At 38.7% G+C, this 17,087-nt stretch overlaps 1 protein-coding gene across 2 annotated transcripts in view; it reads left to right on the top strand.

Moving 5' to 3' along the window:
* LOC126469688 (peroxisomal targeting signal 1 receptor) overlaps positions 1-17,087 on the top strand; it is a 242,384-nt gene that overhangs the window by 172,407 nt on the left and 52,890 nt on the right. For both annotated transcript variants that reach the window (XM_050096845.1, XM_050096846.1), the window contains exons 11-12: positions 4,023-4,188; positions 12,293-12,450. In XM_050096845.1, the coding sequence (XP_049952802.1) occupies positions 4,023-4,188; positions 12,293-12,450 (324 nt within the window). The remainder of the gene's footprint in view (positions 1-4,022; positions 4,189-12,292; positions 12,451-17,087) is intronic.

Below are 17,087 nucleotides of genomic sequence, written 5' to 3'. Positions count from 1 at the left end.
TGATGAATGGACCACCCTGTATAAGGAATAGGGGTGGACCCAAAATTGAACCCTGTGGGACTCAATTTGTGATTTATCCTCATTCACTAAAATTTTCTACCTTTCCAGTGTTATTTTAATTACAAAATATTTGATCGGTGAACAACCGCAACTGAGGAACATATTTATAGAATAAAAATCCTCTTCAGTTGCCAATAATTTTCTTTAATTTATTCCATGGCTTGTTTTGAAGTTTCAAGCTTCATTTTCCAGGTGCCACCAACTGCAAACAAGAAGACAGCTACTAACATAAAAGTACTGAGAAACTGACATACAGAAATGGAAGCTACTGTTGTGGAAAGTGGTGTACTCATGTAATTAAGGGAACATAAATGAATGACGGTCATGCCAGTCAGGCGTAGGTGATCACACCCTTGTCAAATGAATGCACGAGACTGTAACAAAAACACTAACTTTGGTGAGGATTCTGGATAGAAATAAACTCATTAATACTGTAAATAAATAACTGAACTCGCGTGTAGGATCAGCAGTCACAGCACCCACCTGGAATAAATTAAAGAAAAGTTCACAGACAATACCAACTGGGGATATTTTATTATTTAAGGCTTGTACTGTTTCATTAGTGATGAGTGAATGTATAAATAGCATTCTCGGTTGAACAATCCTTCTGGACTCCAAACTGTGATACACAAAGTAAATTATTGGTACTTCGTTATGAGGCTACCCTTGATTACATTACTTTTTTTCAATATTTTGAGAAAGATGTCGGTAGGGAAAATAGGTAATAATTGTTTAAGTTATTCTGGTCATCGTTCTTATGAAATGGTTTAACAACTGCATATGTTAACCTCCTGGAAAAATTCCCTGTACCAGTGATGTATTACATATATCACTAAGGACATTATTTATGAAGGTGGAACAACTTTTCAGAATTATGTTGGAAATTTCATCAACATCACATGAACTTTTAGTATAATTCTATTAATTTCAGTGAATGATGTTGGTGCTGCTTCTAGTTGCTTAAAGATTTGGGAATGATATTTTTAATATATTCTCTTGCTCCTTCAGCTGAATCATTTATTCATAGTTTTGCTGCTGCATTAAAAAAATTATTGTTAAAGATACATGCAGCTTTTGAACGATCAGTCACAGCATTGTCGTTAAGTTTAATTGTTGTGGGATCTTGTACACTGACTATATGGCTGTCCTGTCTTTTGTTTAACAATATCTTATGTAGCTTTAATCTTATTATCTGCATTATTAATTTCTGTCAGGACATACATCCTTCTTAACATTTAATGACAGTGCCAGAGCACAGCATCAACAAATGACACATCTTTGTTTCTGAACAGATATAGATGCTGTGCCACACCCACATGTGCAGGCCCGCCTGTTGCCAAGATTGTTTTGATTACAGTGCAGAACTGCAGCAGTTTCTCTGGGAAGGCCTTACACATCCACAGTACAGTCACAGTCTCTTCCCATGTGATTTCCATATTTTTGGTGCCCTGAAGAAAGACATTTGTGGCCTTCAATTTTCTTTCCATGAAGGGGTTCACACCTGGGTACAATCATGGTTCCGTAGGCAACTACAACATTTTTTTTACGAAGGCAGTGGCCACCTTGTGTCATAGTGGGAAAAATGTATAAAACAGTTATGGTGATTCCTTTTGAAATAATAGAGTTTACTTACTTTTTCCTCATTTTTGTTTGGCTACCTCTTATAGTTGCATCACTAAAAGTTTGACGAATAGCAACAAAACCTACCTTATTATGGCCTTTTTGAATCTCAGTATAACCCAAAACCTTTCATTGTAATGAAGTTACAAAAAGCTACACAAATTAAAACACAAATAACTAAAAGAAAAAAATTCAAAAACATGTAAATAAATCATACAGTATCAATACTGTTTGCAGAAAAAATGTACATAAATGAAATCTAAATTTAGCACATTAGTTTGTTAAAATAGTGGTAGACACTAAAAAAAAAATATTTTACTCCCATGGTCCCTTACTGCAAATGTGGTTATATATGACTTAGGGTAGAAACCGACATGGCTCATGCCAGTCTGGACTCAGATCATGCAAGAATTTGAGGGCCATACACACCCAGTTACATGGCCCCTGGATCCAAAACTTTTCTTCTTGAATATCAACCTCAAAATGTGCTTTGTCAATATGAACCCTTGAAAACAATTATGCTGTTTTCTGTGAGGTAACTTAATCATTTGATCACAAATTGTGCCTCATGATAAACATAAATAATTATTGATTTAATAATGAAGAGTTTAGTTACTCTTCATATAACACCAATAAAATAATATGATTAAATGTAGCAAGAGTATCAAACAACTACATAAAAATAAAATGGCAAGCTCTTATGGGTTTTTTCGACCCTCAGAAAAATTTAAGTTTTTGACTCAAATGTTAAATTCAAAAATTTATTAAGAGTCACTTGATATGCATGATCAAAATACTGCTGCTCTTTAAAACTTTGTCAGTGAGCAGGACAGATTTCAAAATATTACAAAGAGGACATGTTTTTGATAAACAGGTGAAAATCAGATTTGCCTAGTTCCTTATAATAAGTTATAATCAAAATAAATACACTAATTTTATCATTCTACATCTACATCCATACTCCGCAAGCCACCTGACGGTGTGTGGAAAATAAAAAAGAAATAAAAAAATCAGTATCTCAATAAAAAAACCTAAAATAGTCGTAAAATCAACAATAAACTAAATTGTAATATGAAAGATAGCTGGTCTAAAGCTTACTGCTGTATTCAGAATTTACTAAATTAGAGTCTAACACCTGTACAGTTTATCTCCTAAAGAATAAATATGCCAATATTTTGACCCGAAAGATAAAATAAAAACTAAATTAACTATAAAAAATTATTTTTTTCTTGAGAAACTAGATATCTTACGATATGAGTAACATTTCATCTCTACAGTTAATTCAAAAGTAATGCCAATACATTAACTGTAAATTAATTGTGAATCAACTTAAATCTGCAAATATGAACTTTCTGTCTTAACTCCCTGCCAGTCACTAAAATAGAGAAACATGTAACAACTCAAGAAATCCTAACGTCACTTTCTTGAAATTTTGTCAAATATTATTCCTTTCACCCACAATTTAATGATAAAAAATTATAATAAAAACAGTACTTTCAAAATATTGCACAGTGAATGTGGGACAGTGTGAAGGAACACTTGCCCTTATAATTAAAACAATTCAGTGGTGCAGACTGTACACAGTGTATTATAAATATCAAAGTATAAAGTAGGGAAGCCCGTACTTGCTTCCCCACAACTGTAATGATGAGATAAAAAAAATCTGTTTCAATTTAATGAATTTGAAGAGCATCTTAGCTTTGCCCATTCTCTCTTAATTTTTTTCCTCTGTGGTGGCATTGATGGACCTGCCCAGTAACATGATTGGATCCAGTGTGATTTTATTCTTTGGTAATACCAAAAACCTAAAGTTTGTACATACCACACTGAAACTTCTGAAAATTAAAGATGCAGGATGACAGGAATTTGTTGTCAGTTCACTCAGAATGACCCACAAACCTAGGGACAACTGCTGTGACAGACATCATTAGCTCTCACTGGGAAAATCTCCCATTTAAAGTAGGACATCCAAAAGTGACTGAGAAAATGCTCTTTTAAATGAAAGGTTAATTTTATTGATTTTGTGTGCTTCATTTTATCATTATAGCTGTCCAAATTGTGAGCACTATCTCTTCAACTGTGTTTGTTATTTCTTATGCCACCTATAGAAGAACAGCCAACAATGGATAAATACATGCTGGGATTTATTCAAACAGGGAAAAAAGTGTGCATGCCTAATGTTTCTTTTAGAATGTGCAGTCTTTTACTGCTCCAGTTTCTACTTCTCCATAATTACTGTCTATTTGTTATTATTATTATTATTATTATTATAGAATTTAGCCTGTGGTGATGAATAAATTTTGTCCTCCAATATAATTTATAGAAGTTTGTCTCCATTTCAGCAATTACTTTGAAAAAGTGAAGAATCTGTTCATTGAAGCTGCAAGACGATATCCTACCGACGTTGATGCTGACGTACAGACATGTTTGGGGATTCTGTTCAACCTCAGCCAAGAAACTGATAAAGCTGTTGATTGTTTCAGAGCAGCACTGCAAGTACGGCAAGATGTGAGTATTTACAGTTTTCAGACAATTGTGACATGAAATAAAATTTTAGTCATAAAAGACAGTAGTGAAGCATATTGTCAATGTTGAACATTTTATGAAATGAAATGTTGCATGCGCGGAAAACACACACACACACACACACACACACACACACACACACACACACACACTCTCTTACTTTTTCTCAATTCTTTGATATTTTCCCCTCTACAGTCTGATCTCAGAGTTTACAATTAGCTGGAATGGATGAACTGTAGTAGGTGTACACAGTAGCATGGCCTCTATTTTATATAATATGTCATTGTATCAGTGGTCTGTTATGTAATGTCAACATTCATTCAATAAATGCCGTCATCCTGATGTTAATAGTGTCTACTACCTCACCTGGAATACCAAATTGAAAGTTAGGATGAGAAAACTGTCAAATAAACAGCTTGACCTAGGTTTTAGTCAGTGGCCAATAGATGCTGTCTCTCAGCATCCAGCCACATGGCGATGGTATTTCCTTAATCAGTACTTCAATCGTACCAGCCATTGTCATCCATGTAGTGTGTTAGTACTATCATAGCAGAACACCCCCATCCCTTCCTCCACCTCTCTCTGACCACCATAAAACTCACATGGATCATTCACATTAATTAATTTCATCATTCATACATTCACACACATTCTGTACATCCCATTATGGAGGGCATCCTTTAGGGTTGTGGAATACGTCAAGTTCCACATTAACATTCAAAATCAGCTACTGTGCTTTACTTCTGTGAAGTATACTATCAAACAGTTGTGACTCACATGCATAATTTTGATAACTACTTCTAGATTAGGTACACTTTTATATTGTTTTTGAATTTCTGAGGATTTTTCAGTCTGATGTCTGCTGGAAACCTGTTACATAGTTTTGCACCAGGATATAAAACTCCATTCTGAATGTTAAACAGGGATGCATAGTCTATATGGAAATTACTTTATACACTGCCAGCCCTGGGACTCCCAAACATTCTAACCGATGAAAAAATTCATACATGGAGCAGTGTGTAAGCTACATATCTGGCTTGCGTGAAACTCATTTAACATGGCAATGCAATCTTCCTGTTGTGAGGTATGCTATAAAAAGGTACCACCATCTCATCCTTGCAGTACAACACTGTGCATAACAATAAGGCTAATGGCAAAACCAATGGACTGGAAAGATTGCATGGTTTTTCAAATATACATCACAAATGACACACACTAATCAACTAGAACATTGTGACCACTGACCTACTGTCAATACAAATAGCACCATCGCATGATGAGGAATACCTGCTGGTCACACACACACACACACACACACACACACACACACACAGTGTGTGTATAGTGTCAGTGAGCGTGCTGTGTGTGTGTGTGTGTGTGTGTGTGTGTGTGTGTGTGTGTGTGTGTAGTGTCAGTGAGCGTGCTGTGTGTGTGTGTGTGTGTGTGTGTGTGTGTGTGTGTGTGTGTGTGTGCAGAATTGATTTTGACTGATAGCTGATTGTTATGGCCTGGCCTGGAGGCTCAGCATGAGCATTTCGGAAAGTACGTGACTTGCCAGTTTTCGAGGAGTGCTGTGGTGAATATCTTCAACATGTGGCGAAAGCAAGGCGAAACCACATCCAGATGTAGTGGGGTTTGGTGGCCACCCCTCATTACAGGTGTCGGACATCATAGGCTGGGCAGACTGATCAACAAGACCAGGCAGCAGACTGTGGCAGAACTAACATAAGACTTTAACTATGGACAGAGTTCAAGTATGTCTGAACACACAGTGCACCAGACACTCCAAACAGTGGGCGTTCGCAGCCGATGACCCATGTATGTCCAATGTTAACCTCACATCATCAGCAACTATGACTGAAATGGGCACGTGAACATCGGCAATGGATATTGCTGTAGTGGCAGAGCATTACTTGGTCTGATCAAGCCTGATACCTTCTTCATTATGCCTATTGGAGGGTGCAAATTCCAGAGGAATAGCTCCTTGACACCTATACTGCTGAATCAAGACAAGCTAGCGATGGCTGGGGAATTTCACATGGGCATCCATGGGTCCAGTGGAGATAGGGCAAGGCACCATGATAACCAAGGAGATCATACACTGGTTGCAGACCACTTAGAAGTCTTCATGATGATAATGTTTTCCAAAGTCAATGGCATTTTTCAACAAGATAATGCACCATGTCACAAGGCCAGGAGTGTGGGGAGTGGTTCATAGGACACAGTGGTAATTTCTAATTGATATGGTGTTCCTGCCCCAACTCACCAGATCTGAATCTGATAGAACGGATCTGGGACGTGACTGAATGTGGCGTCATAGGTCATCACCCCCTTCCCCGGAATTTATGGAAACTAGGTGACTTGTGTGTGCAGATGCAGTGCCAACTTCCTGTAGCAGCCTACCAAGCCCCCACTGCTTTCATGCTGTGACATGTCACCACTGTTAACAGTGCCAAAGGTGGAGATACCGACTATTAGGTAGGTGGTCATAATGTTCTGGCTGATTAGTGTACACGTCTCATCTGTAGGGTTAGGAGAACTGAATCAAGGAACATTGCAGTGGAAGCATCTCACATCATAAAATGTAATGGTAACTCAAATACTTCCTCCTTCACATTCCACTGACACAATTAATTTCTGGAAAAAAAATTTTGTGAGGGGAAGGGAGTGACAGTGAGTAATAAGTTAGCGATAAGGCAAATTGTATATATTACTGAAAGTGACTACTAGGTTTATGACAAATGTTGACTATCCATCCCATGCTTGTGTATGTAGTATGATGAATAAAAAACTTTACCATTTATTGTATAGTTTGACAGTAATTTGAGCTTCACATATTATTTTTGAATGATTCATGTGGTTATATTTTAGGCTTTAACGTTTATTAAGCTATATGAGACTGATACACTATTGCTTTGTCATAGTATGACAACTCTTTCTCTTTCCACATTGTGTACCATGTGATCCAAAAGAAATATAAAAAAATTTGAAAGATTTCAAATGTTTTGTGAAATGATATATCTAAAAGTAAGAAATAAAGCAGATTAGAGAAACATTTGGTGTCCCTTTGAATGATGCTCAAAATCATGTAGAACAAAGAAGTGATTAAAGTGTTTCTCTAATCTGTTTTATTTTCTACATCCATACAAATCATTTCACAAAACATTTAGCCTCATTTTTCAGTTGTTTTTCCATGTTCAAGTTTTATTCAGAAAGCATTAAATATAATATACTTAAATATTGATCAGTTTATTATTATTATTATTATTATTATTACTATTACTACTACTTCTATTATTTTATTATTAGTATTGTTTTTTATTATTATAGAGGTTATACAGACCAAGAGAAAACAGAGAAGTTTCAATTTGTACTGTAATTTGATATTTGTTTTATTCCTGTAATACAAAAGCAAGAACTCCACAATTTCTACATCAGTGTAACTTTTTATGCACAAAATAGCTAGGTCTTGAAGAGATGAGCTTTTTGACACTTCATTTACGTAGATACAGGGTGTTTCAAAATGACCGGTATATTTGAAACGGCAATAAAAACTAAACGAGCAGCGATAGAAATACACCGTTTGTTGCAATATGCTTGGGACAACAGTACATTTTCAGGCGGACAAACTTTCGAAATTACAGTAGTTACAATTTTCAACAACAGATGGCGCTGCAAGTGATGTGAAAGATATAGAAGACAACGCAGTCTGTGGGTGCGCCATTCTGTACGTCGTCTTTCTGCTGTAAGCGTGTGCTGTTCACAACGTGCAAGTGTGCTGTAGACAACATGGTTTATTCCTTAGAACAGAGGATTTTTCTGGTGTTGGAATTCCACCGCCTAGAACACAGTGTTGTTGCAACAAGACGAAGTTTTCAACGGAGGTTTAATGTAACCAAAGTACCGAAAAGCAATACAATAAAGGATCTGTTTGAAAAATTTCAACGGACTGGGAACGTGATGGATGAACGTGCTGGAAAGGTAGGGCGACCGCGTACGGCAACCACAGAGGGCAACGCGCAGCTAGTGCAGCAGGTGATCCAACAGCGGCCTCGGGTTTCCGTTTGCCGTGTTGCAGCTGTGGTCCAAATGACGCCAACGTCCACGTATCGTCTCATGCGCCAGAGTTTACACCTCTATCCATACAAAATTGAAACGCGGCAACCCCTCAGCGCCGCTACCATTGCTGCACGAGAGACATTCGCTAACGATATAGTGCACAGGATTGATGATGGCGATATGCATGTGGGCAGCATTTGGTTTACTGACGAAGCTTATTTTTACCTGGACAGCTTCGTCAATAAACAGAACTAGCGCATATGGGGAACCAAAAAGCCCCATGTTGCAGTCCCATCGTCCCTGCATCCTCAAAAAGTACTGGTCTGGGCCGCCATTTCTTCGAAAGGAATCATTGGCCCATTTTTCAGATCCGAAACGATTACTGCATCACGCTATCTGGACATTCTTCGTGAATTTGTGGTGGTACAAACTGCCTTAGACGACACTGCGAACACCTCGTGGTTTATGCAAGATGGTGCCCGGCCACATCGCACGGCCGACGTCTTTAATTTCCTGAATGAATATTTCGATGATCGTGTGATTGCTTTGGGCTATCCTAAACATACAGGACGCGGCGTGGATTGGCCTCCCTATTCGCCAGACATGAACCCCTGTGACTTCTTTCTGTGGGGACACTTGAAAGACCAGGTGTACTGCCAGAATCCAGAAACAATTGAACAGCTGAAGCAGTACATCTCATCTGCATGTGAAGCCATTCCGCCAGACACGTTGTCAAAAGTTTCGGGTAATTTCATTCAGAGACTACGCCATATTATTGCTATGCATGGTGGATATGTGGAAAATATCGTACTATAGAGTTTCCCAGACCGCAGCGCCATCTGTTGTTGAAAATTGTAACTACTGTAATTTCGAAAGTTTGTCTGCCTGAAAATTAACTGTTGTCCTAAGCATATTGCAACAAACGGTGTATTTCTATCGCTGCTCATTTAGTTTTTATTGCCGTTTCAAATATACCGGTCATTTTTGAAACACCCTGTAGTAACAGCTGTTTGTGAAATACTTCAATTTTCCCTCAAATCACAAAGTAAGTTTTTCTTATTTAGTGTAATTACTTTCAAGCAAATAAATAATCTTTCTTGTTAAAAAATAGACCTCATGCTGGTCATTTTGATACCCCATTGGTCCATTTCTGACTTTTTGTTTGGCTATGAAAATTGAGAAAAAATCTATTGTGTAATTTTTCGGCAGTTCTTTTCCCTCCACTAAATCATTTGACCAAAAATCAATGACTCAGGAAGTGTTTCCAGTAGAACAATGTAGATTTTACTGCCGTGTATCACCAGATGGTGCTACAGTTGAGTGAATATTTTGTGTAGAGGTGTAATACAGTTCACAATTAAATGTTAAATGAAAAATGCACCTCAGCTCACCACAGGATGATTTAAGTCAGTACACATTATTCTGCATATCTTACTAGCCAGCAGAGGTCTTGAAATAACAGTGAACAGCAGCTCCAGGATAACTACAATTTCCTGGCCTCTGATGGTAAAACATATCATCTGTAGTAAGTCACCACTTCATTAGCACGACAGGGTTGTGATATTATTTGTTTGACACATAATTGTGTTTTCAGCTTCTTTAGAGGTCATGGGAGTCAAAAATGGAGCTATGTGACAGACATAATATAAGCACCACTCTTTGAATCTTTCTCCATTTCTTTGAAGTGATATGGTATTAGAGACAGTACACAGGGATGGCTATTGGGCCTCTACAGGAAATAAGTACCTGGCCCAGTGGGTGGATCAGCAGTTCTTATCTCATCACCAAAGCCTCTGTGTACCGATTCTTTAATACAGTTATTACCTTCCTTTCTGGCCGTGCATTTTGACTTCGAATGCCGAGTGGCTGTGTGTTGCTATTTAACAGTTCTGGTTTGGTCATAAGTATAGATTTGAGCTCACATTACTTGTACTTGTAACATTCAATCTCTACTGCATTTTCCGCCATCGGATTAGTGTTGATCTTCTTTCCACATACTACATGTTTTGCAGCAGTAACATGTCATTTATGTGAGGCTATAACACAGTACCATCATTGTAGTACTAATCATTTATATTTTTGTTACTCCTAAATCATGCAGTATATTTACACCATTTGTTACCCCTCTAACCACTTTACATATATCATTGTTTAAGTAGCTACATTCAGTATGTTTGCTGTGGTTTTCATCTTAATTTCCTCTCAACCAGGGGAATAGGATGTTATTCGCGTTTCTGCCTCAAGTCCCAAGCAGTAGGCTCAATTCCAAACCTGCTGATTAGTATTTACGAACATTATACTAGAATTCCTGTTAGTCTTCTCATGATTTCATTAAGAAAGAAGCATTTTGTTTAAAACACTGGACCTGCATTTACAGGGTAACACTTATTGAACTATATAAAGAAAAACATAAATCAGTTACAAACTGCGGCATGCACACACTTTATGCAACATAATAACATCACTACAGATATTCGGATTTAGATTATAACATCTTAATATGCCTGTCATCATTGGCCATGATGTGGAACAGTTAATAGCGCAATTCTGTGTGACCCATCGAAGTGTCTGATCATTGATGATGTCAATGACTTCCTGAATGGCTGTTTTCAGCCCAGCAATGATTTTGGGGTTATTGCTGTACACTTTCTCTTTAATACACCCCCACAAAAAGGAGTTGCACGTGTTCACAGCCAGAGAATATGGCGGCCAATCCGAGTCCCATGCCAGTGGCCTCTGGGTACCCCAGAGCCAGAATGCGGTCTCCAAAGTGCTCCTCCAGGATATTGAACACTCTGCTTCTTTGATGGGGTCGAGATCCATCTTGCATGAACCACATCTTGTCAAAATCAGGGTAACTTTGTTAAATGGGGATGAAATCATGTTCCAAAACCTTCACGTACCATTCAGTATTCACCGTGCAGTCTAGGAATATTGCATTGATTATTCCGTGGCTGGACATGCACACCACACAGTCACCCATTGAGTGAAGCAATAGAACTTCTCAATCATGAAATGCGGATTATCTGTCCCCCAAATGAGGCAATTTTGCTTATTGAAGAACCTATCCAAATGAAAGTGGACTTCATCACTAAACCATACCATATTCAAATCAAAGTCTTGTTTGTCAATTCCGTGGACAATAGTGCTGGTAAAACACAACTGCTGTTGCATGCCCTGGGGCTTAGTGGCTGATGGTTTTGAATTTTGTATGGTAAGAAGTGCAGGTCTTCAACAATAATTTGTCCCAGTTTCTCCCACTTGATTCCTACCTGCTGTGCAACTCATGTGATTGATTTCCTGTGGCTGGTTTGAAACACAGTGCGTGTCTTCTCGATGTTGTCAAGCATTTTAACCGTTTTTGGATGACCGACATTGCCAACGCTGTCGTCATGAACACTACCCATTCTCTCAAACTTGTGAATCAAATTCTTGATTGTTAGCACACTTGGACTGATTGTCTTCAGCTTGAACTCGGTCACAATCCTCCTTTGAGCCACAGATGGGCTGTTACTGCTCGCATTGTAGGACTTCACAAGCGCTGTACGCTCAGGCACGCTGTACCGTGACATTTTCACATGGAAATGGTCAACAACAATAAGGCGCGTGCGTTTGCCCATACTAATTCCCATCGTACCACACGGCCAACCATGCTGTTTGAATGTCGCAATGCAAACCATTCAGAAGTTATGACAATTTTATTTCATATAGTTCAATAATTGCCACCCTGTAAGAAGAATTGAAATTGAATCTTCATCTGGCTGTCCATAGTAAGTTATTCTGTGGTTTCCCTAAGTCATTTAAGGGAAATGCTAGGTTGGTTCCTATGAGAAGAACCTTTTTTGTTTCCTTCCCAATTCTTGTCCAATCCAAGCTTGTGCTTCCTCTCCAGTGTCCTCATCATTGATCAGACATTAAACCCAAATCCTTCCTATCATACTCTCAGGCTCTAATTATTTAACTTTTATATTGTTATAATTTTCAAGAGCAATGGTTTTAATAACATTTTAATTTTTTTATTGATAAGGATTTTCAGTTGTGGAACAGTTATGGGGCAACTCTTGCTAATGGTGGAAGGAGTGAAGAAGCTGTGCATGCATATCGACGAGCTTTAGAACTGTATCCAGCCTTTGTTAGAGCAAGATACAATGTTGGCATTACGTGTTGTACTCTTCGGGCTTACAGGTATGTCTTCCTTAGAAAAATAAGACTTTTGTAGCTGAAATTGGTGTGAATCTTGTGAAATAATAATACACTTGCTTTGTCTTCCTTCCTCCCCCCCCCCCCTCCCCCGTCTCTCTCTCTCTTTCTCTCTGGCACGCACACGCGCGCGTACACACACGCGCACGCGCACGCGCGCACACACACACACACACACACACACACACACACACACACACACACACACCCCACCTGAAACCTGTCGGTGCAATGTTACATGTCATTCAGTTAGTTTTACATTTAGTCCAGTTAAATGTTTAATTCTTAACCTGTGAATATGAGCATAATCTTTTTCAGCCAGGCAAATGTGCCTGTTTTATGGTTTCTGAATGGTGTCCAGTTGTTTACCAGCCTTAAGTATGAAATGAGACATCATCAGCTAACATCAATGGCAATCAGTCCAAAATCTGTTGGCGACACATGATATTCTGTGGAGATTTGAATTTTAATTTTGTGAAAGATTCAGATAAAAGAAACAATTTGGAAATATTACTTAAGATTTATTCTGTTGCCAATTGACCCACCAGCATTGAAAAGAAAACAGCTAATTAACTGTAGTGAATGGCATATCTGACAGTCTCGCATAACCAACTATACTAAACAACTTATATCATTGCATTGAAGTGGTACCATGGAAAATGGTAAGAGTAATTAATGAAGACACTCCTGGAAGTTTCTAGGCAGCCACACAGGAAGCTTACTGAGGATATGTGTATCATGAAACAGATATTAGTCCCAAATTTAATAAATCAATACATAGGCTTCAATCAATTTTTAGCAGCTGCTTTCCCAAGGAAACAAAAAATGGTACTAATTAGACATGAAGAATGCACTGGATTGCAAAAGGAATCAAACTAATGTGTGCAAGGAAAAGGAAATTGTTAGGGTAAACAGGAAAATAGGATTGATGACAAATTACAAGAAATACTCTGAAGTCTTAAGGGAAATGATCAAAAAATAAAAAATCTCTGTAAATCAATAATTCAGATAAAGACTTTAAATCTGTGTGGACAGTAGTTACGAGAAACTGTGAAAGCACTTGTGAGGACTTTTTTACTAAAGAAAACAACCAAGTAATCAATACCAACAGTCAGGTACCCAATTTATTAAATAATCAGATTTTTGAAGTATCTCAGAAGATTGTCATGTACGTAACTACGTAGCCTTCTACAGCCATTCCGCAGGGCAAGACTGGTTTTGATGGAGGAAGGGTGCTATTATTTGTTGCAGATGATCAGTGCCAGAAAATAATAGGCTAGTCATTAGGAAAGAGGAGAGGGTAGAAAAGGAGCTATTCGTGTGCTGGCCAGCTTCAGTGATATGCAGCAATTTTTGTTTTCTTGAACAAGTTGTTTATCTTGTTAGATACTTGGCCTATGTGTGGTGCTGTGACATAGGTAGGTTTATTTGTGATTTTTCTTCTCTTTTTAATGCTATTTCTGTATGTGTGCAACTTGTTTTTGTTTTTGTATACTGTTTATATAATTTTAGTGCTATTTTGGGGTTGAAGTAATTTTGTTGAACATATTGTAGTATTTTTATTTCATTATGAATCACATTACTATCAGGTGATGGCTTTAAAATTCTGTTAACCATTGATTTGAAACATGTGTATTTGTGCTAAATTGGATGACAAGAATTTTTATTTCTGATACTGTCAGAGGTGGTAGGTTTTCTATGTATTTCAGATTGGTAGTGGCTGTTTTTGTTGCTTATTTTTGGCTCAAAAAAGTTTATGGATTAGTTTTTTTTTTTCTATTTCTATTGTAAATTTGTATTAGAGTGTGAGTTGTTTGGTTGCTGATGGATGATTTGTGTGTCTTGGTTGTCACTGTCTATTAGTAGTAGTGTATCATCAACACATCTGTGGCACTAGATAATTTTGTTTCAAATGAGCCAACTTGAGTTGAAGAATTTTTCTTCCAATGTATAAATAAATATGTTTTCTATGATTGCTGTGATACAATTTCCCATTGCTACTTCATCTGCTTGTGTGTAGATGTTACGTTCCTGTTCATAATAGTTCTCAGATAAAATAAGTAGTAATATATTTATTATTTCATAAGTTTCGATGACAGGTATTTTTCTATCGTGTTCGAGTTTTTCTTTGTATTCTATATTGTTTGCGATACTGGTATATTTATATATAATTTGGTTAGTTCAAACATATGTTAGCGGTTAATGTTCTGGAGTTTTTTAATGCTGTATTTTTTGTTATTTGTGTAGAGTGTTGTTATCAATTTATTTAGGTTTTTGCTTAAGAAATATGTAGCGTTATGTATACATTGTACACAAAGTACCTAAAGGACGTAAAATGAACATTTTGGAGGAAACGGGAAATTGCCGTCAGATGTAAAATAACCAGAGGACGTCCATAATGAACAAATAGGTTTTAAACATAAGAACTCCTGAAAAATTTTATTGACCTTGTAAAAGAGAAAGGGTGAATTATCATGACAAACAACAGAACATTATTTATGTAGAAACAAAAAGTTCTGTCTCTGAAAATTTAATGTACTCACTGACTTTCCGTAAAATATAATTTTCACTGTAAATATAAAGCATCACTGGAGACAGCTGTCAAATTTCTGTCAAAAATAATTTTACCAAGATCATGCAAATAAAAGTATATGGAATTAACTGGATCATAACATAAAAGGAAGACAACTGATACAATATGGACCACATTACACCAGCTAAGATGTAAGCATAATGTACCATATGTAGACATAGTAACTAATACAGACGTAATATTATACCATCTGCACAGGTACACCTGACAATGGCAAAACGCCGAAACAAGCTCATCGTGTAACTCTGTAATCACTAAGAGCAAAAACATCAGCTGTGCAGCAGAAACCTGTACCAAACATAAAATACTGCTCTTTTACCTTGTGCATGCTGCAGGCCCACTAGGGAAGATGTCAGGGCTTGTCCAAAACGCGCTCTGGGGCAGTTTTCATAAAAACAGCATCCTCTGCCCACTCATGAGCATTACTCGCTTGTGACAAGTTGGATGATGATCATGCCCCATAAAAGCTTAAATATGGTCCAGGGTATTATATTCCACAGGGACCTTCTTCTGCAGTCTGATGACGAGCTGTGTGCCAATTTAGAGGGGCGAGGTGTTCATTTCATCTGGCACATTCATCAGGGTCCAAGGGATAATCAGGTTGCCACCAGTGCTTTCATCTTGGCCTTTGAGGGTGATACATTGCCTGAGGAGGTCAGGGTGGTGGTCTACAGCTGTGACGCCAAGCCCTATATCCCTCCCTCGATGCAGTGCTTTAAATGCTGGAAGTTCGGCCATATTTCTTCCTGTTGTACTCCCAGCCTCACATGTTGAGGTTGCGGACGCCCCACACATCCCAATACTCCATGTTCCCTGCCCCCCATCTATGTCAACTGCGGAGAGCATCATTCACGTTGCTCACCAGACTGCAGGATTTTACAGAAAGAGTGGAAACCTGTGGAATATAAGGCCCTGGACCTACTGACGTACACTGAGGTTAAGCAGAAATTTGGGCACCTCCACCCTGTTCGTATGCCCTCCTCTTACGCCACCGCTACAACTGTTCTAGCCCCATCAGCTCCACCTGCCCCAGTCACATCTCGGAGCTGGAAGACTACACCTGCTCCCTTGATGGTGGGGCCAATTGCCTTGCTGTTGCTCCTGCACCACCTACTTTGGGAGCAACCCCCCTTCACCCCCCCCCCCCCAACCAATGGGGCTGTTCATCCCCACTTCTAAGCCAGAGAAGTGTCCAACTTCTTGTGCTCCTCTTGCTCGGAAGGAGTCCCTTGGATCCCTCTCTTCCCAGGTTTACACCAGTGGGAAAGATGACACCCACCAGTGGCTGAAGTGCCCAAAAGCAGCTGGTCGCAGGGCTTCACATTCCTCCTCAGTCCCGAAGACTGAATCAGTGAAGCCCTCCCAGCCAAAGAAACCCAAGGAGCAGCGACAAAAGTCCAAGAAGAAGACCAAGGAACTTGTGGTGGCACCCACCCCACCGCTACCTACAAGCTCTGCATCTAAGGATAAGGTGCAGATTCTGGTGTCCGCTGAGCCTCCAGTGGAATTGCAGTGGTCTTTTCAAACACCTTGCTGAGCTCCAACAACTTATCAGCCTTCACCTTTTCTTTTGCATTGCTCTCCAGGAAACTTGGTTTCCAGTGATGCGAACCTCCGCCCTCCATGACTGTTGGGGTTATTATAATAATCGGACAGTTTATGCGAGGATATATGGTGAAGTCTGCGTCTACATCCTTAACTCTTTTTACAGCAAGTGTGTACTTCTTCAAACACTTTTAGAGGCTGTCACTGTTAGGGTGTGGATGCCTCAGGCTGTTACTGTCTGCAGTATCTATGTTCCAATGGATAGTGATGTCCCACAGCATGTATTAACTGCGCTGATAGCCCAATTGCCGCCTCCCTTTCTGTTACTGGGAGACATTAATGCCTGTAACCCTTTATGGGGTGGATCGATGGCAACAGGCCAAGGCACTGTCGTTGAGCAAGTGTTGGCACAGCTCAACCTTTCCCTCTTAAATAATGTTACCTCAACACGTTTCCGTGTGGCGCATGGCACGTACTCTGCCAT

The sequence above is a fragment of the Schistocerca serialis genome, chromosome 3 (assembly GCF_023864345.2).
Source record: "Schistocerca serialis cubense isolate TAMUIC-IGC-003099 chromosome 3, iqSchSeri2.2, whole genome shotgun sequence".
Taxonomy (NCBI): domain Eukaryota; kingdom Metazoa; phylum Arthropoda; class Insecta; order Orthoptera; family Acrididae; genus Schistocerca; species Schistocerca serialis.
Note: the sequence above shows the minus strand (reverse complement) of the source record. Positions and strands in the feature narration are given on the sequence as shown.